Below are 22,836 nucleotides of genomic sequence, written 5' to 3'. Positions count from 1 at the left end.
GCTGTGCCTGTGTTCTTCCCACCTCTGCCTCTGAGCAGCCTTTCCTGATGCCCTCTGTTCTTCCATCTAACTCCTCTGAGGAATCATGTGTGCCTCTGCTGGAGCCAGGGCCATGTTCTGTCTGGCTCGGCAGCTGGGTTGGAAAGCTCTGATGACTGAGACCGCTGTTGAGTCAGTGGTGGGTCCCCCTGGCAGGCATTTGGTTGGTGCACAGTCATTATTTGATGGTGGGACACCCATATGCCTTTCTTTCTAATGGATTTTTACAACATGCAAGGCTCTACTGGGGGCCATCTTCCACTTTACAAACAGGGAAGCTGTGGGGGAATACTCTGTTGATTTTGTATGGGCAGTTCTTGTTTTTGTTTTTTAAAGTGGAAACCAGCATGCCCCTGGTCTGAACATGTAAAATGACAGGACATTAGGGACTGTCAGGCAGACGGACTTCTGTCCCTCCTCTGCCGGGCAATTCCAAAGTCTTTCCTGAGCAGGCTGTGGGCTCCTTGGCAGTCTCAACACGCCGTGGTCCCACTGTGTGGCAGGTGGGAGAAAAGAGGGGCCCTTCGCTGACCTTCTCCTCGGCTTCTAGTTGGAGATCTGGACCCAGAACTTGGGGAGGGCCCCCCTCTCACACAGAGCCTGCCTCTCCCCATGCGGCTGTTATGTTCCTGGGGAACAGGTTGCTCTAGCCATGTTCTCTGTAGTGTACAGGAGGTAGGTTAATGCACGAAAGACCTTACACTGTGGAGATGATTTCTCTAGAAGTTTAGACTAAAAACCGGAAAAAGGGATCTTACACCTCTGAGTTGACTGGGCTACTAGGCTGCCCATCACAACTGTTTGGGAGACTTAATTCTGATTTGGCCGCCTGACCCCACCCCAGGCAACTGTGATCCTGAAACTGAGCTTTTGAAACCCCCCTGGGCCATGCAGTTGATGATCCTGCGACTATGACTCGGTCAGCCCCTAAGGATGGGAACTTATGAGGAAGAAAAGCTGCAGCAAATGATTTGATTCCTATTTAATGCCAAGCTTGACAAAGGCATTCACGTTTGGGATTCCCAGGATGAAATACGGAAGAGACCTTAGCAATTGTTTGATCCATTTCTCTATTTGACAGATGAGAAAACTTAGGCCAGCCTCATGAGGTGTTAGGAACTATGAAGGAACAGGGCAATCTTCTCAGAAGTTCTTGAACTTTGAATGACCTTGAGGGGCGCGGAGGCCCTTCACGAGGGGCGGGGACTGGGGGCGGGGTCCCCCTTAGTGTCTGCTGTGGGTCAGTCATGCACCCTGAGGTGTTTTGCCCTCCTCCACCCACCTTGGACTTGCCCCCACATCACGGTAATCCTTAGGAGACAGAAATCTCCCACCAAGCCCAGAGGTTTGGTAGCTTCTCCCAGGGTGGGTGGTCTGATGAAGGGACTGCCCAGGTCTCCAGAAGCGCCCCCCACCCCCAGGCGATGCAGGCCTCCCTGCTGACTGATCCCACTTCCAGACCCCTTCAGGCCCCAACCCCAGCTTCACTCCTGCCCCAGCCCCCACCCCACCCCCCCATTCCCCCAGGGCAGAGCCAGGAAGGAGAGATGGAGTCCGGTGCTGTGAGTCCATTTCTTTATTAATTTTGACATTTGTTCAGCTGGTGTAGGGAGAATGGTCTATACATCCGATTGGCTGGGGGGATTCCCTCCCAATAACAGAGCATTGGGGAGAGTCAAGAAAAGAGTCATTTTTCATAACAATTAAAAAAATCAAGGTAATTCCAAAACTTCTAAAAAGCGTCTAAGGTGCAGACTGCAGCATTCTCTAGGCATCGTGTGGAGACCCCAAACTCCTCCTCTAACAGCTCCTACTAGCAACTGGAGCGCGCAGCCATGCCGCCCAGGGCCTGGGGTCGGCGGGCCAAGCAGCCATGCCAGACGCAGCGGAAGGTGCCAAAGCATAGACTGGAGCCGCGGGAGCCCCGCGGGGGCTCTACGAGGGCTAGTGGGGCGGGCTGCGGCGGCGGCCTGGGGGGACGGCGCGGGGTGGAGGGGAGGAGGCGGGCCCTGCGCCTGTCTTCCCGCGGCGGGACTCCGGAGCGCCGCGCCCCCGCCCCCGGCGCCCCACTCCCCGACCCCCAACCCCCGTCCGAGCGCGCCGGCTCCGGCAGGCGCGCCCCTCCGACCCGGCCCGACGCGGAGGAGCCCGGCGCTCGGGCGGGGGCTGGGGCCGCAGCCCTGGGCGCCCGCTTGGCCTCCGCGCCCCGGCCTGCCCCTCGGAAGGCGGAGCGCCAGCCGCCCGGCCGCCCAGGCCGCCCCCGGGCGCGCGGGTCCCCGTGGCCTCCGCCGGGAGAGCAGTGCGCTGGTGACGGGCACCAGGGCCGCGGCGCGCGGTCGTAGGGGGCTTCTGTGCTACTCGGAAGGTCTCATGTGTCCGCGGCCCCCGGGGAGGAAGGCGGCCGGACGTCCAGGAACAAAGGCTCTCACGAGCGACCCGAGCCCGCCGGTCGGTCTCTCTCCTGGCCCTAGAGGGCGCCCGCCAGGCCGGGCGGGGCGGATTGTGCTGATTCGGGCCTCGCTCTGCCGGAGGCGCCACTGTCACTTTAAGGCTGTCCCCTGGTGGCACCGAGGCGAGGAACAGAGGAACAGCCAGCCACCGGCCTCCTTCCTGACCTGACCGAGGGCCTGGCCTAGGAGGAGCTCCTTCCTCGCCTGGGCCTCCAGGTGGCCAGCTGCTCTCTCCTCCCCGGCAAGCCCTCCCTGCGCTGTGGTCGGGAGTGGGGCCCTCGCCCGCCTCTCTGAGTAGGGCAGAGGGGCTTGGTCAGAGTCGGGGCACTGAGGCTGTCGGGCCTTGGCCCCCCATCCTGTGGGCTGCGTGGACTTAGAGCACCAAGTTGGCTCTGGGAGACCTTTTTTTTGGGGGGGGGGGTGGCTGACTTCTAAGAACTGGCAGATACATTCACTAGCCCTACTCACTTCCTTCCTCTTTCACTGAAAGACAGGCTGTAGCTCCTTCTCCCGCAGCCTGGAGAAGTCCTCAGGAGCTGAGCTGTTAGTGCTTTGTACATACTGCTAAAGTGTTTCTATTGGTTTGCATAGTATTTATTGTTTTTTCATTTACACAAGGCTGATAACTGTACAGTTTACACTTTGAACACAGACTATGATAGAAGTGCTTGAAGATATAGGAAACCTCTTCTCTATTGAACATGCTGGTGCGATCCTGGGACAGCAGCCACCGGCCCGCCCGCAGCTGAGAGGACACCCTTTCAGAGGGGGCGTGGCTCCCTTGGAGCCCTACAGCTGAGCCTGGGGGGGGGGTCCTCACCTCAGATTCTTAAGTCCCTAACACAAGGAACCCCGAATGCACTCTCAAAGTAATGATTTTCCATTGGAAGATGATTAATACTGAAACTGGCAGAGAGAGAGAGACAACATAAAAAAATTCCAGTTTGTCCACAGGAAAGTCTATCCAGCTTCAGACGTCACAGTAAAATCTGTGTCTATACTGAGGAGAGGGGAGAGGTGATTGTGTGTGTGCGTGTGTGCCTATGCGCATGTCCTGAATGTGTAGAACGATCTGGGAGGAGTGGCCCCCTGGGGAGTGGGATGGCAGGTCACAAATGGAATGGAGGTGTGTGTCGGTGGGGAAGACTGGCAGATGAGGACATGGGATTAAGGTGCCGAACTGATTTTGTGCCTAGTTTTCTTTTCTTTTCTTTTCTTTTTTTTTTTTCCTTTCCAGGAAACCCACATGGATTTCCTACAGATGAGGTTGAAAACAAAGTACCCTGTAACAAGTCAAAATTAAAATGATTTTAAAAAACAGATCATCCCCAAGCACAAAAAGAGCCCTTGTTCACTTTCGCGTTCACGCGCTCTCCCGTGCTGGTTTTCTATCCCTCTCTCTCCCCACCCCCCTTCTTGAGGCGTTTGTCCTGATTCCCAACAGAGATCCATCGTTGCTAGAGGCAGGATTGAGGACTGTAGGTCATGCGTCTACAGTCAGTCGTTCATGCGAATAGGAGACTAAAGGAAGTCCCTTACAGAGATCATGCCGTTAGCCTAGAGGAACAGATGCGCCACTTCCGAGCCCTCCGCTCCAGCTCTCCTCCCGTGTGCATGGCAGAGTGTGTGGAGTTCAAGGGTTGGGTGTCGAGGTGTGATCCTGAGGGACACAGAGAGAGAAGGGGTTACTTAGGATTTAAAGGTCCAACTCCCAGCAAAAACCCCAGCTCCTGAGTTCTGCCCCGGGGGCTGAGGCAGGGTGGGATTCAGGCAAAGCAGCCTCCCCAAGCAAGGTAAGGAAGTGAAAGACTGAGCGCAGAGCCCCTGACCTTCCTGAACCCCCAGCCAGCCTTCTCCTGCTCCCCAGCCCAGAGGCTCCCTCTCAGGGGTGGCTGCCCAAGCCTGCCTGGATCCCCCAACCAGGGGGACGAGCCCCCCAGAAAACCCTCCTGTGCATGCACTCTGGGCCTCAGAGAGAAGGCCCACGCTTGCGGTTGCTTGGGGGGAAATCCCCTTGAGTAGATCCTGGGACCTGGGCAAGGGGTCAAGTTCATAAGCCAGGGCATGTGCTAAAAAAGGGAGCGATGCCCTTCACTTCTTCATTTCAGTTCAACCAACATGCATTGATGATGTCTGTCAGTGCCAGCCCTGGGGACCCAGAGATGGAGCAGACGTGATCACAGCCAGCCTCAGGAGCTTGGAACCTCAAGGGACAGCAGTCCCTCTTTGGCTCTGGTCTACAAGCTCTTACGTGCCTTTGGCTCCTCTCCCCATGCCCTGGGGATGGACAACCTCTGCAGCGGCAAAGAGATGATTTTCTTTTTTAAAAAAGAGATCTTGGGAAAAAACAAAACAAAAAACAAAACAGGTACATTCTCCCTAGGATATTATGTATCTTAGGCTGGAGAACAGCAGCTCTGCCTGCAGAGTGAAGTCCACTTTCTGCAGCCTGGAATTCACAGAGACACGGCTCCAGCCCCCACCCCGCCATGGTGCCTCCTCCTTCTCCTCCACCCTGGGGTGAGCACTCCGTGTTTCCATGACTAGCCACTCAGGATTCTGCCTGCAGGACCTTGGGACAGATGGGGGAAAGGGGCACACTGAAATGAAGAGGAGATGACAGTCTCCTGGGTGGGGTAGGAAATGACAGAGAAAGGCAGAAACTCATGCCTTGACAGAGCAGTCCCGAGACAGGGAGCTGTCCCTGGCCCTGCAGGTGACACGGTTATGGAGGAAGCTGGAGGGGGTTGAGGTCATATCAACTCTGAGTGGTTCTCCGTGGATGGGAAGGCCGAGCTAGGCTCCTTGCCACACAGCGCAACACCAGGACTTCTGCTGCTGCTGTGGCCCAAAACAGCTGTCACCCCAGAGGGCACGACTCTTTCGTCCCTGCCTGGGCTTCTCTATGGGAAGGCTGGTCTCCCCCAAGCCTTCCGAACACACGGTGCCCGTCAGCTTCCTGCTCTGTTCGAGGCCCTCCCCTCACGGATGGCGTCAGTCTGCTTTCTGCTGAAGCTCTGCTCACCAGCCTCAATACCTCTCCTCCAGGAAGCCTCCGTGATAACCCTGGCTCCTTGTCATTTCTCTCATCTCAGCTCTGGAAGCTTCCCACTCACTGCGCGACCTTTTATTTAGAGTGATCACAGGGCATAGTGGGTAAGAACAGGAACTCCGAAGCCAGCCAGGTTGCCCGAGCTCATATTCTGTCTTTGCCGATTTCCCTAGTCCTGTTACACTCTCTGTGACTCAAGTTTCCTCTGCTGTAAAACGAGGGCAATGATAAGCTGTAGCTCATTAGACGGCGGTGATGTTTCGAAGCGCTCCAGAGGGCTCGGGACAGTGTATGCGGACGTGTGCTCTGATGGGCTCTCCAGAGGGCTCGGGACAGTGTATGCGGACGTGTGCTCTGATGGGCTCTCCTTCCTGTCTCTCACCTGCTGCATCTCCCCAGCCAGCAGAAGCACTCCAAGGGCCAGGGCCCGGCCTTACCCTTCGCAGGGGTCTGTGCCCCCCTCCAGGCTAAGCATGCCTCAAACAAGAGACCTCGTAAAACCCTGAGCCTGGGGAAGACAGCCGACCATCTCCCGCTCTTCTGCCCGGACACAGAGCGGCAGTACGGGCTTAGACAGCATTCTATGGTGACCGCTTTAAGCAGAGACTCCGGGAGGAGCAGTGAGGGGTCTCGTGGGGGCACCCGGCAGTGGCAGTGGTAGACGGGAGGGCAGCTCTCATGGCCGCATCCTGGACCCTTCCGCTGCCCTGCCCCTCTTGCCCCAAGAGAAGGTCTCAGCCTGTCAAGATCGAGGAGAAGGGCGGTTCTGCTCTGCGCCTGTCCCATCCGGTCCCTCTGCGCAGCACCTCCTGTTCCCACCCTGCCTGGCATCTGTGGCCCTCTCTCCCTGTCTACCCACCTAGGAGGTGGGTAGCCCAGCAGACGTCAGCGCTGCCCTGCCACAGCACTCCAGCTGCCTGCTCCACGCCGGCGATCTCGCACAGCTCACACCCCAGTTCTTGGGCCTACCTTGTGGAGCACAGAGCAAAGCTCCTCCTGTCACCTGCGGTCAGGCAGGCCTTGCCTAAACAGCAATCTGGTAGCTTCTTAAACTCCACGGGAAAGCACCCTTCCCCCCACTTGCCAGGCCTTAGATACAGAGTCCTTCCCAAGGTGGGGGTGACTGGGAGGGATCGATGGGTGAGGGGGTCTAGTCACCCCTCATCCAGGATGGTGCATCCTACCATCTTTGAACAAACTTCTGTCCTTCATTCCTGGCGGCCCACTTTTTAAACACCAAGTGAATAACTTGGTATCAAGTCCACATCACCTCTAGGAGGTTTGGAAGGAAAACCGAAATTGGTCAGAAGAACGCACTCTTCAGTACACTAAAAGGCAATCGAGGAGCTTGATACAGAATCCTAAGTTCCAGAATTTTAATTCAGTAGGTCAGGGGCAGGGACCAGGAATCTGCATTTTAACCCGACTCTCAGGTGACTCTTTGAGAAATGGTGGGTGGGAATTTAACAGGGTACACTGCCTTTCAAACACACCCATCCATCATCGAAACCGCTACAAGCAAAGAGCGTGATGCTGCTGCGACGTCATGGTGAAGGAACCCAAGGTGTGGCAGGTCGGCTGACCTCCCTGCGTCATGCTAGGACGGCCCCCTTCCTGATTGAGCACAGCTGTCCTGCCCTCCTAGCCACAGCCTGCCCAGGGACCACGACTATTTCTAAACCTCGCCACTGACATGGAAGGGACCGTCTGCAAACTCCCTCAAGGGGACAGAAGCTCAGAGCAAATGATGAGTGCGAGGCCTGGAAAGAGGAGGAACCAGGCCTTGCATCTAGGCTCCCAAGCCCCAGCCTGGACGCCTTCTGAAACAGACACAGTAAATTCTCGCCATTCGCGGTGGTCATGTTTGAGAAAGTTGCCAGAACACTGAATTAGCTGACACTGCACCATCACTCTTAAGGAAAATGCCCCGTTAGATTCTTGTGAGCCTCTGTTCACATCTTTGTCAGACCAGGAACACTTTGTTTCACGTGTGTTTCTGTATAAGGACACCTTATTTAATCCGCTGTTGATCCCTTAACTCCCCACTGACAGCGCCCTGACTCCCGGCCAGTGAATTTTATCTAACACGAATATTTGTCCCCACGGGGCACAGCCCAGCCTCCCGGCTCCTAGGAACAAGAGATAACACTTGGGCGCTAGGCTTGGGAGCCATTTTAAACAACAAAATCAACAAAAAGTAGGAAAACTGCAAACAACGTGGCACTGAACACAAATTTTTCACCCTGGTGTGTGTCTGTGAATGAACCACAAAAGCCCTCTGTGTGTGTGTGGGGGGGGTGTTTGGGGGTGAACATAATTTTAGCCAGTAATTGAACTGGCCAAGTGTGGAACTCGCAAATACTGAGGGACAGCGGTACCGGCCTGCGAGTGGGGGGCAGGCAGCACTGAGAAGACCAGAGAGCCATCATTCCCTCACTGTCACTCTGTGGTCTCTGTCCTGCTGGGAGGACGGAGCGCTGCAGGCTGCCCCACCAGGCCCTTCAGAACTAGACTAGAGTCTGCTTCCACCATGGCTCTCTCACCATTGTCCCCAACAGGTGCTTCTCTGGCCTTTTCTTGCCAGAGGTTCCGGCACGGAGCAGGAGCCGGGCTGCCTGGTGTTCCCCACCTCCCCCACCACACGCTCAGTGGTCTGGAACGGTATATCTCCTTTGGAGGTTTCAGACACCTTGCAGAACCCCCACAGAAAATTTTTTTTTTAATTTCTTTTTTGCAGAGCATCCACAGAAAATTAAAAAAATAATTGTTTTTCTTAAGTTCCTCCCTTCCTCCCAACCTGGCTTCTGGGCTGCCTCTCTCCTATTCAGGAACATGAGCAGCATGAACCAGAGCCAAAGAGAAGCAGAAAGGTATAGCCCCTGCTTGCCCCTGTCACCATAAGAAAAAAAATCAAGCAGAAGAGTGCACTTTGCCTTCTACTCCGTTCCTTCAAATAATTTGTACCTTTGGATTATTTCCAGGACTCACCCCAGCTAGTCTGCTAAAGCAGCAGCCCAGCGAAACCCTTGGCGATGCCGGGGTTAACACTGTGACCTCCTTAAGCTGCTGAGGAGTCAGGTCTAATTTTATCCTATAACTGGATCCGCAGTCCTTTTTTTTTTTTTTCTCCAAGTGTCGAGGTATGTTGGGAAGCCCAGAGCCAGCACTTTTGGTGGCATAGGAGAAGCAACCCTGCTTTTTGCTGAATGCAGAAAGCCAGGAGCCTGCTTTCTCCTTGGCCCAGAGCCAGGCCCCAGGTTGTGGGGAGTGAGGGTAGGTGCTGAAACTACCAAGAACCTGGTGAGGGCTGTGCTGGGGCCACCATGCTGCCTCGCTTCCTGCCGACTCCCACCCCGACGCATCCTGTACTGAGCTGCCCCGAGCGGGGCACAGTAAACGGCCTCGGGGCAGCTCAGTACAGGATCCCTCAGGGAGGACGGAGGTCAGAGCTGGCCACCAGAGCCCCCAGCACTGTGGCCGGGCCTGCTGGAGAGCCTCTTCAGGGCCCTCCCTCATCAAAAATCCCCGCCCAGCCCGGCCCCCCAGCCTCAGGGCCCCCATGCTCCTGCACGCCATGCACCAGGCTGCCATAACCCTCCTAGCTTGGGACCGCGCCATCCGCCCCTTGGGCCTGTGCATTTCACCCTTTCCTAGAAAGCAACGGAGCAACCGGTCTCCAGAAACACCAAGGACAATGGTCATCTTGGGTTGAACAGGACTTTCAAAGGGTTCCAGGTTCAAGAGAGAAGTGCTGTTCTGAGTCTATCGCAGCTGGAGCTCTGCAGGAGGATTTGCATTGAAATGGCCCAGCCTAGACAGACTCTCTGGTGCTCCCCGAGGCCTGTCCACCCCCCCTCCCTCGGTCCCCATCGCTTGGCTTTCAGGATACTGTCATCACTGAGGTTTACTGAGTGTTTTCCCCGCATCAAAGCATTTTCTCAAATCTATGTTTTTGCGCTCCCGGAGAGGTCAATCGGAAGCTACTGTTGGCTGTTTTCTTAGGAGGAAATCAAGACTCACACAGTCAGCAGGCTGGGAAATGACTGTGCCTCGAGGCCACGCCACCCCTGTTCCTCCCCCATCATGCCAGGGGCGGTGGAGCGGGGAGCTCCCGCGGAGGACAGGGAGATGTGAGAAAGGGAGCAGCCATTCCTAGCACCAGCCACTCTGCAAGGACCAGGCCATGCAGAAAGGATGCAAAAAAAGACAGCGTTACCTCCCAAGAGGCCATTTGAGGGAAGGGCTAGAGATCACTGCTTCCCCCGTTTTAGGCTGGCCCGCTTCACTATCTGAGCCCCCTTCCTGCTCTCTATCAGGTCCGGCTGCAGGCTACTCCCTCGCAACTCCACCTGGGTATGGCAGCAGAGACAGAAGGCAGGACAGATCACACAGAGAGACAAAACTAGAGAGAGCACGAGATCCTGTGGCAGCCTTGAAGACACAGTCTGCCGGGGGGGGGGGGGGGGGGGGCGTGGAGGCGCAAGGGGGCGATGGAGGGAGGAGGGGTGGGAGCCCAGAGCGGCGTGCCCAGGTGAGCGGCTGGAGCGGTGTGGGAGCCTCAGGAGGGAGGCTGCAGCCACCGCAGTACCTGCACGTGTCTCATAAAGGAATCAACATCAGCTTCCATCTCCCTGGGGTCCTCCAGGGGCCCCTCAGCAATCACCTCCTCGTGTTCCTGGCTGGCCTCCACACCGGACGAGTCTATCTGCCGAACGACTTTGCGGATGATCTGGAAAACAGAAGGAGGGGACCAAAGGCCTGTGAAGCCACGGAGACAGACAGAGGTTGGGAAGAGCAGGTCCCCAAGGAGGAGGTCTGGGGGAGAGGCAGCCTTTGTCCTAAGGTGCCCCTCCTCGAGGGGCCAAGAACAGGGACAGGTCTCCTGCCCCTCTCCCCCCATCCTGTGGAAAACCAGCCTTGGGCAGCTTCAGAGGGGTGAGAATTTGCAAACGGGTCATTGGTGATCAGGGTTTTGTCTCTTGGTATTGTTGGCAGGTCCTGCTGTCCTCCCCACACAGCAGGTCCTACTGTCCTCCCCACACTTTTCATGGGCAGGGACGCCTGGCACGTGTGCTCTCTTATTCACTCACCCAAACATTCTAACACTGTCTACTCTGAGCCTACACGTACTCAGACTGGGGGGTGACAATACAAGACACCTGCCTGCATGAGGCACACTTGGCAAGAGGCAAGATGGACACCTAAGGGGTCCTGCCTCAGTTTAGCGGGAACAGCAACCCACAGGGAGCACATCCAAGGTCCCCTCTCTGCTCCTTCTTCTCCCTCTGCCCAGACCTTGCATGGTGCCTAGTACTTGACAAGCAAAATCAGGTCTAGTGAATTAAAATCAGCAACAAATCTATGCGTTTCCACAGCCCTTTTGCTGTCGGAGGTCCGTGGTAGTCTGGGGACCACCACCCTGCTGTCTTACAGCTGTGTCCAGGGCTAGGCAACACTGGGCTGGGTTTGGGCTGTTCCGCAGAGCCTGGCCCTTGTGGAACAGTAGCAGGAGCTGAATTCAGGTGGAGTCAGGTAAAGTGGCTCTGAGGAATGTCAGGCCAGACTCAGAAGACCAGGGCTCCCAGCACCTGCACCAGCGTTCAGAGCCGTGCTAACCCTCTGTTCGGGCAGCAGTGAGACTCCCTTTTAGCTTCTAGCCCTGCTGCCTCTCCCAGGCTCGGGGGTGGGGGGATGCCGTGCACCCACCTTCTTGGTGACAATGTTGCCCTGCTCATCTGTGAATTGTTCCTCTGTCACCTGCTCCCCTGGAATATTTTGGAACTCACTCCCCTAGAATTGCAGAAAAGGAGAAAACTCAAGGTTAGTAAGTGGGTGGCCTGGGCCTCAGGCGGAGGATGAGGGAATTAAAGAGCACAGGCAACGGCCACAGTTGGACAAATCTGCACCACACAGGAAACTCCAGCTCAGCAAGGAGCAGAGGCCAGACTGAGGCTTCCAAGTGCAAGAGGCACCCCGGGAGCCATGGAGCCCGAAGACCCGGATGGAGCCCCGCACTTGCAAGAGCCTTGTGTGCCTGATCCCTCCCCAGCACCGGGGCTCGGTCACGCAAGTGCTACAGAGGAGGCCCTGAGACAGGAAGTAAGGCACCGAATTGAACTTTGGACAGCCCTTCGTAGCATGGAAACCCCTTCCACAGACACCAGCGCCCTAAGTGTGACAGCTGGGGACAGGAGCGGGCCAGGAATGGGCTCTCCCAAGTCCCAGAGCTGAGCTGCCCACGCCACCACAGTGTGGCAGTCCCAGCGGGCACCACAGCCGGCTCTGGTCCCCAAGGGCAGTGCCCGGCTGCTGACCCGGGGTCCCTTCCCCCAGCTGCTGCCCACGAACACCGCGGTGCCATGCCCTCAGCCCTGCCTCCTGCCTGGCGGTTACCTTGAGGAAAACCCGACGCCGGACCACCCTGGTGGAGATGGTCTCCTCGTCGTCACTCACGCCCTCGCTCTCCCCCAGCTCCTTGTCCAGCTCCTGGTGGATATGTTTCAGCACAAAGCACAGGGAGCCCTTGACAATGTGCATCACATTCTGACAGCTGACCAGAAAGAAGCCCAGGAGCACTAGGGTGACCAGGAGCTGGGTGACGAAAGTCCACATCCTCACCTCCTCAGCAGCTGGGCCCTCCGGGAACTAGCCAGGGCTTCGGCCACTGTGGGGGTCCAACCTCTCATTCTCCCCTCAGACTCCCGGGTGCCCCTGGGCCCCCCTGCAGGCTCTCTCCGCAGGAGACTGGATGGCCCCTCGCTAGAACTGCCTGCCGAGTGCCCTCCTGCCGAGCAGCCCTGGGCTCTGCCCTCACGCCTGGGTGACATCAGGCTTCGATAATTTTAGCTTCCTGAACCAGCTGCTAGGGCTGTCCAACTGGGCTAGAAGGGAGCAGGCAGGTGCGCGTGTCCTGGGCACTCAAAGCGCACGTCAAAGTCACTCTGTGGGTGACGCCTCCCCCTGACTACACACACACAACGGGGCCTGCCCAGCCCTATGCGCACTAGAAGCAGCTCTGCCCAGGGAACTGTTTTCTTTCTGGGGCTCTGGGAAATAAGGTGTCCAGAGAATGGGGCCCTTTGTGTGTTTCTCTGGGCGGTTACTGCCGTGATCAGAACGGAGTCCACCCCCACCCACAGGGATGGCACTGGCTAATACCCTGGAGAGAGAGTTAAGGATTTATTTCAAAAATAGCCCTGGGAGGAGTGATTCGCTCAGGCCTGGCCAAATTAGCTCAGCGGGGTTCAGCACAGGTGGTGGGGCCACCTGGAAGCCCATGCACTGCCGCCCCCCCACCCCGCCCCGGCCCAGCAACCCTATGCGTATGCGTGTAACTGGTGTGTCTATTTAAGGCCTGTCCTCAGAGGCTCTTCCCAGGCTGGGCTCTCAGCGCCCACGAGGGGCAACCACGCGCCTGAGGCTCGCCTTTACAGACCTGATTCAGAAATGCAGCCGTGGCAGCTGCGGCCCACGGGAATTTCACTTTCCTGATCAGGCTGTGCCCGTCTGAAGAACGGTACCCCCAGCAGAAGGAACAAAGATCTGGGGCCCAGCCAAGTGACCTGCCGCTCGCTCACCGCGGGCGCTGGGGAGCTCTGGGAAGCAGGCCCGGACTCCAGTGCTGTCCGCACCCCACCCGTGAGGAGTGCGGGTGTGGGAGCACGGTCATGACGAGGAGCCTGAGCAGGCCCTCACACGGGGAGCACTGCTCTGAGGCCACTACGCCCTGTGTACTCCCCCTACTGACTTGGTAAGGCCCTCCAACAGCCGTACCCGGTAGGCCCTATGACTTCTCCATTTTACACAGAGAAAATGGAGGCCCAGAGTCAGAGAGTAAGTGAAAGGGTCCGATTTCAATACTGCCTCATTTCCACGAGGAAGCTCCTAAAGAAATAGAAGGCCGTCTCACATGCAAAGGGGCTGGGCGCTGGAGAGCATTCAGTTTGGGCCTAGCCAGGAAGGATCCAACTTCTCAGGGTTCCATCTGGGGCCTCAGAGAAGAATGTCTTACAGTGATTTCAGGCTTTCCTGCCTAGCCCCAAATTATAGGGCATCTCTCTCTCTCCCTGTCAGTGTTTTCAGAGATTCACCGGAAATACCAGTCAATGGGGGCTTTGCAAACCCTTGGCTTATGCGGGTCTCACGACCAGCCCCGGGGTCCTGTCAGGTGATTAGAATGACAGCTCACCTGTACCATCTAATCCAGCCCTGGACCTGGAAGGCGTCAGGCCTGGCAGCCCCGCACACTCCCTTACTCTCACTGGGAAGCATGAGATCCGGACTCCCCTGCCCCTCACAGTAGATGGCTGTGTGACCCTGGGGAAATCCTCAGCCTCTCTGGGTGACAATTGGGTAACTCTCTGGGGCCTCAGCCTCCTCATTTATAAACAAGGCAGTTAGACCCTATGACCTAGAAGTTTTCTCCTGCGACCCACAGGAGTGCTCCTGGCTTTCTCCCCAGCCCTCCCCTCACCAAAGGCTAACTGCAGGGGGACCACACAGAAGGCAGCTCCTAACACCCTTCTCTTTCCCCAGGAATCCGGAATTTGACCCAGTTAAGAGCGCCTGAGCTCTCGGCCAAGTACTTGCTGTTAGGAGTAGTACAAGTGCGGAAGGACAGCCTGCTGGCCAAGAATGCGCGGGCTGGTCTGGGGTGAAAAACGGACGCAGCCGCCTGTCCTGTCCAAGGCACACACTTGCAGGGAAGTAGTCTAAATAAAACCTTATTGGAGTCCTAGCAGCTCTCTGCAGCCGGCTGCCCAGGGCTGTTGTAGAGCTAACCTAGCTGTGGGGGCCCCCACGTGCCCACTAGGGCTCAGGTTCAGGTAGGCAGAGGGATGAGAAGAGTGGCAGAAGGGAAGGAAGGAGGGGGGGCCGCCAAGCTTCCGGATGAGGCGAACCGTAAGACACCAAATGAGATGCGGAACACGTTGTTTCTGCGCACACTAAAAATACACAGGCGTGGAACAGCGACGAAAATTTTTTAAAAATGCATATATTCAAAAGGCACACCTTAATGAGCTGTCTGGATTTGTCTCAAAAAAATGTTGGGGAGGGGGGAGAAGAGAGAGGTAGGTATCCGTGAAACAGAATTAGCCACAATCGGGTAACTAGTGCCTGAACGGTAAGAGCATGGAAATTAATGTGCTATTCTGGTTTTGTATTTATCTGTGATTTTTCATAATAAAAAAAAATTCCCTGAATACATTAAAATGGATGTGTATGGGAATGGGAATGGGGAGTGAAGTCACAGGGAATAGATAAAATGAGTACCGCCGGGCACACCCCAAGTGGGGAGGGAGGTCTGAGGGAGGCGGGGCACCCCCCACCACCCGCTGAGCCCCGCCGAGAGGACCCCAGCATTCCCAAGCCCAGGCAATAACCCAGGCACCCCTCAGGTCACCTGAGATGGTGACCACAGCCGAAGTGCTGAGAACTGAGTGGTCTGTCCGTGGCCACACAGATCACGGTAGGACTGAGTTAGCCTAACACCCAGGTCTCTCTGCTCTACACCCTTCCTAAGACACACAATGGAACAAGAAAACCAACAAAAACCATGGCTTTGGAATCAGTCAGCCCTAACTCCAAAGCCCCCCTCAGATCATGCAACCTTGGGGCAAGAAGCTCAGGGAACATCAGCTCCTCCCCTGCCTCAGCAGAGACCGTGACTCGTATCCTTACTTGTAGAGACAGCAAAGTCACACCACAATTTTTAAAGAAAGGAAGCTGGCTGGGCCTGGGGCTGGCTTGGAGGAGAGGCCGCCCTGGGCCTCAGGCCCCTCCCACGCCCCTCTGGGCATTGGCGGGCGGCTGGGTGCGCGCTCACCTCTGCCATCAGGGAGAAGGTGCTCTGAGCCTCCTGCACCCACTCTTGGTGACTCTGTCGTCTCCGTGCCCTGCTCTCAGCCTCTGGCTGCCCTTCCCGGACGTGCTCAGCTGTGGACACCAGGACCTTCTCATACTCGTGCGACCCACTGGGCTCCAGCTCTTGGATGGTGGTGATGGTACTCTGGAAGGAGTGTGGGCCTTGGGTGACCTCCTCTGGCCAGGAACTTCGGGCAGTGTCTTGTAGGTATGAGACAATGGAGCCTTCCTCATCCCAGTGTTGCAGTCTGGGGTCCAGGGAGAGAGAAAGGACACCGGGTTATCCTTCGGTCTCTGGCTGCTCAGACACCCGCCCCCTCCAGAGCTGGAGTGATGGGACAATAGGAGCAAACCCCACAGCTAGCACACGGCTGCCTGTCCTGCTAAGAGAGGCCCAGAGGGGCCAGCGCTGCTGTCCAGGAGGAAAGGGCCGTGGAGACCAGTACCGCTGGCCCTGTCACTTTAAGTGGAAGGCTCTCCACACTGGGTTCCTGAGGCACTTGGCTCACCCTGCTGGGCGTCACCCAGGCCTCCATGCCCATCATCTCACCTGCCTCCTCTCCAGCCCTCCGGCCACCTGCCCACCATGGTCCTTATCCCAGTGCTCATCCAATAAAGCTGCCACACTCTCCCTTGGAAACACGCTCTTCTATGGCTTCTAGGACACCACATTTGCCTGGTCCCCCCCCCCCCCCACCGCCCAGCTACCACTTCTTAGTGTCCTTTGTTGATTTCTCCTAATTTCTCTGACTCCTGAACATGGAAGCGCCCCAGGGCTCAGTTCTCAGAGTTCATCTCTACCTACGCCCCCTTCTGAAGTGAGCCCGTTCAGTCCATGGCCTCACACCCCGTCCCTGTGCTCCTCGTGCCCTCCTTGATCTGCGGATGTGTAGACCCAAATGCCTCCAGCACATCTCTGCTTTGGGGGTCTCATAGGCATCTCAGGGACAGCATGGTCAAGGCCACACTCATGAGTCACTCATGGTCAAGGCCACACTTTCTCCCCGACGTGTTGCGCCCCGTCTTCCCTGCAAGGCCTTTGTGCTGGCTGGGCCTTCTGGTGGATACATGCCCTTGGTATTCACATGGCTCACCTCTTAATTCTTTCTGCTCTTTACTCCAACATCACAGTCTCAGGCTTCCGGGCTACCTACCCCTCATTTTAGCCATCTGCTCTCCACATGGGTACATACGACCTACCCCCCCCCCCACCCTTATTTTCCTTTTTAGGACCATGACATGTTTCCCTTCTTTTGTGGAGGAGAGGGCAAAGGGGGAGGAGAGAGAATCTCAAGCAGGCTCCACACCCAGCAGGGAGCACAACATCGGGCTTGATCTCACAACCCTGAGATGGTGACCTGAGCCGAAATCAAGAGTCGGATGCTTAACCAACTGAGCCACGCAGGGTCCCCTAACTTTTCCTTTTTAGTTACTTTCCATTTCAATAGCTTTACTTCATTTATTGTCCATCTCCCCAATAGAACATAAAACTTTCAGCAGATGGAGACTTCTGTGTGTCCTGTTCCATGCCACAATCCCAGCACAGTTTACAGGTGCCCAGCACCCAGCAGGGGCTCCACACATACTGGTGGGGGGAGTGAACGAAATTCACCTGTCCCCACTAGAAGGCTGACTGCGGTCATAGAACCAAACCGTACCACTCCAAGGCCTAGCACCAGGCCTTCTGGTTCCCCCTTGGGTGGCCAGGCCAGCCCAGTCAGTGCTGCTCAGTGACTGGCTGACATGGGTTGTTGGGAGTGGCCTCTGCCACAGGGTTCCCACCGAATCACTCGTAATTCTCACAGGCCACCCACCGACCCAAACTCTCCCGGGTCATCAAAGGATTCATTTGGGAAACGAAAATACAATGACATAAACCCTTTTTGGCTTTCTTTTTCCTCTGCCTACAGTATTCGGGCCACACCGGGTGGATCCTGGGGAAGGGCCCACTCAGACTGGGCTTCTGAGCAGGCCAGAGAGCCAGCTGGGGTGGGAAGAGGCCACGAGAACAGCTTCCCCGCAGCCTAGGCAGCCCTGAGCTATGGGGTGTGGTGGGTGTGCCCAGCCTTCAGGGAGCCCACAGACCATCTCCTTGCTTTAGGGAAACTTTAGGATGCAATTTTAGGGGAAAAGGCCACTGTGGCTCAGTTCCTGTGCCAGTCCAGGAAGGCCAAAGTGTCCTCTGCAGTCTGCCCAGCCCCGCGGGTGTGGCGGGCCCCCCAGCCACAGATGTTAATCTGAGGCCGGAAACCCTCGGCGTCTGCCCAAGGCTCCCTGCCTGACCTGCCCACACGGCTGCCTGCTGCAGGCCCAGGAGAGCCCCAATGTCTCCACAGCCACAAGTTCTGCCCCGCCCCTATGAAGCCCCCCAACCTCACACTTTCAGCGGGTAGAGCAGAAGGGCACCTTATCAGCTCTGTCACACGCAGGCTGTGTGACTGCCTGAGTCACTCGCCTGGCCCTCCCTGGTGCCTCCAGGTTTCTAAATATGGTCTTCCCCAACAAGCGCCTAATAGCACCAGGACCCAGAGTGCCTACCCTCACCTCACCAGAGAGGTGGCTGGCCCGAGCCTCACCGTCTCTCTCCTCACGCCTGCCCCCAGCCTCCCTCCAGCGGGCCACGCCCAGGGGCATCTTAGGCAAGGACTGGCCTTTGCAGATCAGGCTCCATGCCCACAGGACCGAGGCCTGAGCCACGGCGGGGGACTCAAGAGGCCAGCCAGTGCCCAATCGAGCTGCTTTGCCTACCCCCCCTCACCTGCTCACCCCCAAAGCCCAGGAAGACGGAAGGTACCCTTCCCCAGCCGCCCAGCCCCTTACCTGTCCTGGCTCATCTCCATCACCCGACTCACGCTGGGGGATTCTGTGATGTGGGCTTGCACCCTCTGCTGGCCTGCAACAAGAGACACTCGATTCTCTGAGTCCTGCCCCGCACCTGGGGCGTCCTCCTGCCTCTCGTGACCTGGCAGCTTCTCTTCTGACCTCTGACCTTCCTCCTGGTCAAGCAAATCGATAAGGCCATTTATGGCATCTGAATCCACTGTGTCGTCCTCCACAAGGTCCAGAGAGCCCAGCGTGGAGCCCTGGGGTCCCTCGGAGAGCACCCCCTCCGGCTTCCACTCGTGGCCGGTGGCGTCAGAGTCCTCGGCCTTGCTGCACTCCAGAGAGGAGTCCTCAGCAGTGACCAGGGAGGGTGTGAGGCCCGCGGACCACACCTGCATGTCAGACATCTCCAGCATGGCGTCATGCTCCGTGGCCGCCAAGGGGATGGCGTCTATGACGGCCACCTCGTTCCAGTACTGGTCTGCGCGCAGCGGAGAGGGAAGCGCGTAGTGCAGGGAGGCGGGGGACAGCAGCTCGTCCTGCAGCGAGGAGTAACCTGGATGGGCAAACAGAGGGCAACATGCTCCAGAAGCGATTTTTGTCACACAGGCTTACGTGCAAACCCACGCTCAGGCTCACGCTCACGCACACGCACGCACAGGCACGGCCATAGACACGCATGCGCATTGCGGGTAGGGAGGCTTTCCAAGCTCAGTGTCCAACGCTCAGGCCTGTGGCTGCTGCCCAGGGCCCAGGGGCAGGAGGAACAAGGCTCTGGGATGGGTAGGGGACAGGCGGGAAGTGTGGCGGAGACAAGGGCTCCTTTGCTGAATGGCAAAGAGCAGAGACTGGAGTTCTTTCTTCTCCGGTTCAGAGCGATAGATCAAGTCCTGATCTGAAGGATCTGTGCTCCCATGTCTCCAACCGGATGAAAGCCCACCGCTTGACGTCTGGGCAGAAAGAAATGTTGCTCTTTCTTTGCTCAAAACATCCTTTTAGCACAGGCCTTGGGGAAACCAGCCAGGGAGGTACCTTCAAGGGAGGGACCAGCCTCCCCAGATCTGGGGGCAGTAACCAAGCTTGGAGGGGCCGAACACCCACCCTCGGTGCAGTGGTCAAGTGGGAAACCACTTGGTTTCAGATGAAGTCACTCTTCCTCAAGTTACAGACGGGTTCTGGAAATTCTGAGGGATCTAAGTGGCGTGAGTGAGAGTTCTTAGGGTTCAGAATGGGGGAGACCGGGTCAGAGGGCAACAGGAGGCCCGTCAGCTGGTACTTCCGGCTTTGCCCAGAAGCTCCTGGCCTGCAGGCCCTGCACTGTTCCCACTGGGCCCAGGTCAGCGGTGAGCTGGTGGGGCTGCGGCCAGCTAGAACAGGCCTGGCCCGGTGGTCGCTGTAGCCTTTTCATACGTCTGCTCCTTGTGACCGGCTCTCAGGCGCATCCCTGCTAGTCTTCTGCTTGGCTTTGCCATGGGCTCCCTCATGTTCAGAAGTGACTCAGAGCCCGAGTGAGGGGCACGTGTAAGCATATGAGGAATCTGACAGCGTTCTGTCAGTTGTCTCCTCCGCTCTCCTCTAGACACAAGTGGGGGTCCATGGATAGGGCAAAGAGGCCCTCTGACTCCAAGTCAGACCTTGTGCCAGTCTGTGGGTTGGTGAAGGGACCAGAGGCAAGCTTCTCCATCCAGCTCAGCTTAGTTGGGAAACCGGAGCCTAAAGACCCCGTAGCACCAAAAAAGGACCCCTGGGTATGGGCAAGCTGTCCCTGCTGTCTCTAGGGAACTTCCTGTGCCCAGAGAGGCCCCTAACCAAGTGTCCAGACTCTTTGTCCTGCCCTTCACCCCTCACCACCCTGCGTCCAGCTCTTCCCCGGGTTTGGCCTTTCTCCCACCCAAATGGACCCTCATCCCTAGGCTGGAATGCAGCCTGTTGCTGCTCTACTTGTGGTTATCCTCATTCACTCACTTGTTCAACCCAAAGATACTAACCGAGGGCCACTTGCAGGCCAGGCACAGTGCCTGGGCTGAGGATTACAAACACACAAACACACTCAAATAAGACAGGTTCTCGTCGCCCTGTTTTCTTGACATTCTCCCAGCGACTTTGGCTCACCTCGTCTCCCCTCATCTTTGAACCCGTCCTATGGTCCTTGTTAAGCTGCTTCGTGGGACAGTACACTCTTGGAGGGCAGGAATGGTGTCTCCCTCTCCCTCCCACTTCCCTAGAACAGGATTGGGACTCCCTAGGGCCTGGTGACTACTGCAAAACTCTCCAGGTGTGTGAGGAGGACAGAGGAGCCAGGAAGGATACCCCCAGCCACATTTAGTAAAGCCACCATCGCTGATTCATGTATGTGTCCCAGGTGCCAGGAACCAGGCTGTATGATTGACATACATCCTCTCTTCATCATCCTGGGAGAGTTTTCCCCCTGACTGATCTATCTCTAGAAGTCTCTGTGGTTCCAAGGCTCAAGTTGAGAAGGAGGAAAAGACCATCAGGGGCTGGGGGGCGGGGAGGGTAACAGGGTGCTTATAAACTAACAGCTCTGGCCAAACAAAGAGGCACAAAGAGGAGATGGGAGAGCAGGAGAAACCGGTGGGCCAAATCTTCCCATGTTAAATCCAAGTCACTCTATGTGGAACCATGACCTAAGGAATTGGGAAACCAGGACCAACAGCCTTCTAACCCTCTAAGGAAATCTCTCTGGAAAATATACCAGCAGAACATTTAAGAGTCAAGTGATTATTTTTCTTATCCCCCACCCCTTTGTTTTAAGATTTTATTCATTTACTTAAGAGAAAGAGCAGAGCAAGAGGAGCACATTAGCTGGGGGAAGGGCAGAGGGAGAGGGAGAGTCAGACTCCCCGCCGAGCAGGGAGCCCGACGCACGCGGGACTCAATCCCAGGACCCTAAGATCATGACCTGGGAGGAAGGCAGATGCTTAACCAATTGAGCCATCCAGGTGCCCTCTCTTCTTATTTTTGAGAGCATTATTATGTTATTTCCATTACTAATTAATTAAGTACATATTTTGTTAAAAAAAAAACAACACCCATACTAAATATGTCATTTTTAGTCATCACAACAATCTTACAAGGAAAGCAATATTATCTCTACTCTATAGATTAGCAAACTAGAGGTTCAGCAACCGGCTCAGGGCACACAGAAAGAGTGGTCTTGTCACTCGATTTCACCATTAGTGTCTTTTAAAATTGCTTTATTGAGGTATAGCTGACATACAGTAAGTGCGCATATTTTAAAGTAGACCATTGAATAAGTTCCAAGGAACCATCATCACAACAAAAAGAGGGACATTCATTGCCCTTGAAAGGTGTCCTCACGTTTCTTTGCAATCCTTCCTTCTTGCATTCCCGTTCCCAGGGAACCACTGATCTGCTTTCTGTCCCTGTATATGAGGTTGCATTTCCCAGAACTTTCTAGAAATGGACTTATACAGTGTATATTCTTTTCAGTCTGGTTTCTTTTACAGGGTGCAGCGATTTGGGTATCACTGTGCTGTTGAGCACAGCGATGATTTATCCATTGTTACCGCTGCACCGTGTTCCATTAGGGGGATGCATCACAGGTGGTTCACCCATTTACCTGTGAGTGGCCATGTGACTTGCTTCCGGTTTGGGGCTGTTACAAATCAAGCTGCTTGTCCATGTGAACGTATGCTTTTTCTTTGGGACACACACCTGGGAACCGGGTGTTTGGATCGTAGGTGCATTTTATCTTCTCAGGAAGTAAAGTCTTTTTCAAATTGGTTGTTTCCTTTTACAGTGCACCAGCAGTGGATGAGAGGGTCAGTTTCTCCAATATCCTCATTGACACCTCATATGACTGGTCTTCTCCATTTTAGCCATTCTTACAGGGGGGTCGCGGGATCTCCCTTGTAGTTTTATTTTGTATTTTTTTAATGACTAATAATGCTGAGCTTCTTGTCATGTGTTTATTTGCCCTATGTGTCTGTTCTGGGTTAACGGTCTGCTCAAACTTTCTGATCTAAAAATTGGAGAGTTTGTTTTCTTCTTATTGAGTTTTGAGAATTCTTTATATATCCTGGATACCAGTCCTATGTCAGATGACTATTTCCAATATATTCTCTCAATCTGTGGCTTAGTTTTTCACTTTCTTAACAATGTATTTTGAAAAGAAGAAGTTTTTAAAATTTGGTGAAGCCTGATTTATCTTTTGTACAGATCTCACTTCCACCGTTGTAGCTAAGAAATCTTTGCCTTGCCCAAGATTTTTCTAAGGTTTTCTTTTATGTTTCCTTCTAGAAGTTGTATAGTTTTTTGTTAATATCTATAAGTTTTAACATTAGATTTCACATTTAAGCTACCATCCACTCTGAGTTAATTTTTGTATATGCTGATGTAACGTATAAATCCAAGTTCATCTTTGCTTGTAAATATCCAATTGTTCCAGCCCCGTTATCCTTTCTCCATGAATTGCCTTCGTATTTTTGTTGAAAGTTGGTTGTTCTTACATATGTGGTTCTATTTCTGGACTCCATTCTGTTCCACAAATTTATCCGTCTTTTGTTGTTGTTGTTGTTTTAATAAGGAATGGATGTTGGATTTGTCAAATATGTTTTCTGCATC

The 22,836-nt window shown here is 55.4% G+C and overlaps 1 protein-coding gene across 24 annotated transcripts in view; it reads right to left on the bottom strand.

The window, feature by feature from the left end:
* Nucleotides 1–3,782: 3,782 nt before the first annotated feature.
* The window catches only part of ANK1 (ankyrin 1), a gene marked incomplete at its 5' end in the record, with an annotated part of 127,217 nt that continues 108,163 nt past the window's right edge, over nucleotides 3,783–22,836 (bottom strand). For 4 of the 24 annotated variants that reach the window (XM_082715248.1, XM_082715255.1, XM_082715237.1 and 1 more), the window contains 6 exons: nucleotides 3,783–4,149; nucleotides 9,758–9,890; nucleotides 10,130–10,270; nucleotides 11,248–11,331; nucleotides 15,368–15,653; nucleotides 18,226–18,784. In XM_082715248.1, coding sequence (XP_082571374.1) covers nucleotides 9,792–9,890; nucleotides 10,130–10,270; nucleotides 11,248–11,331; nucleotides 15,368–15,653; nucleotides 18,226–18,784 — 1,169 coding nt within the window. In that variant the 3' untranslated portion in view covers nucleotides 3,783–4,149; nucleotides 9,758–9,791. Of the gene's footprint in view, nucleotides 4,150–9,757; nucleotides 9,891–10,129; nucleotides 10,271–11,247; nucleotides 11,332–11,934; nucleotides 12,154–15,367; nucleotides 15,654–18,225; nucleotides 18,785–22,836 lie in introns of those variants that run through there. The other 20 variants (XM_082715238.1, XM_082715257.1, XM_082715259.1 and 17 more) reach the window with 9 other exon arrangements.

The sequence above is a fragment of the Mustela nivalis genome, assembly GCF_964662115.1.
Source record: "Mustela nivalis genome assembly, chromosome: 20".
Taxonomy (NCBI): Eukaryota; Metazoa; Chordata; class Mammalia; order Carnivora; family Mustelidae; genus Mustela; species Mustela nivalis.
Note: the sequence above shows the minus strand (reverse complement) of the source record. Positions and strands in the feature narration are given on the sequence as shown.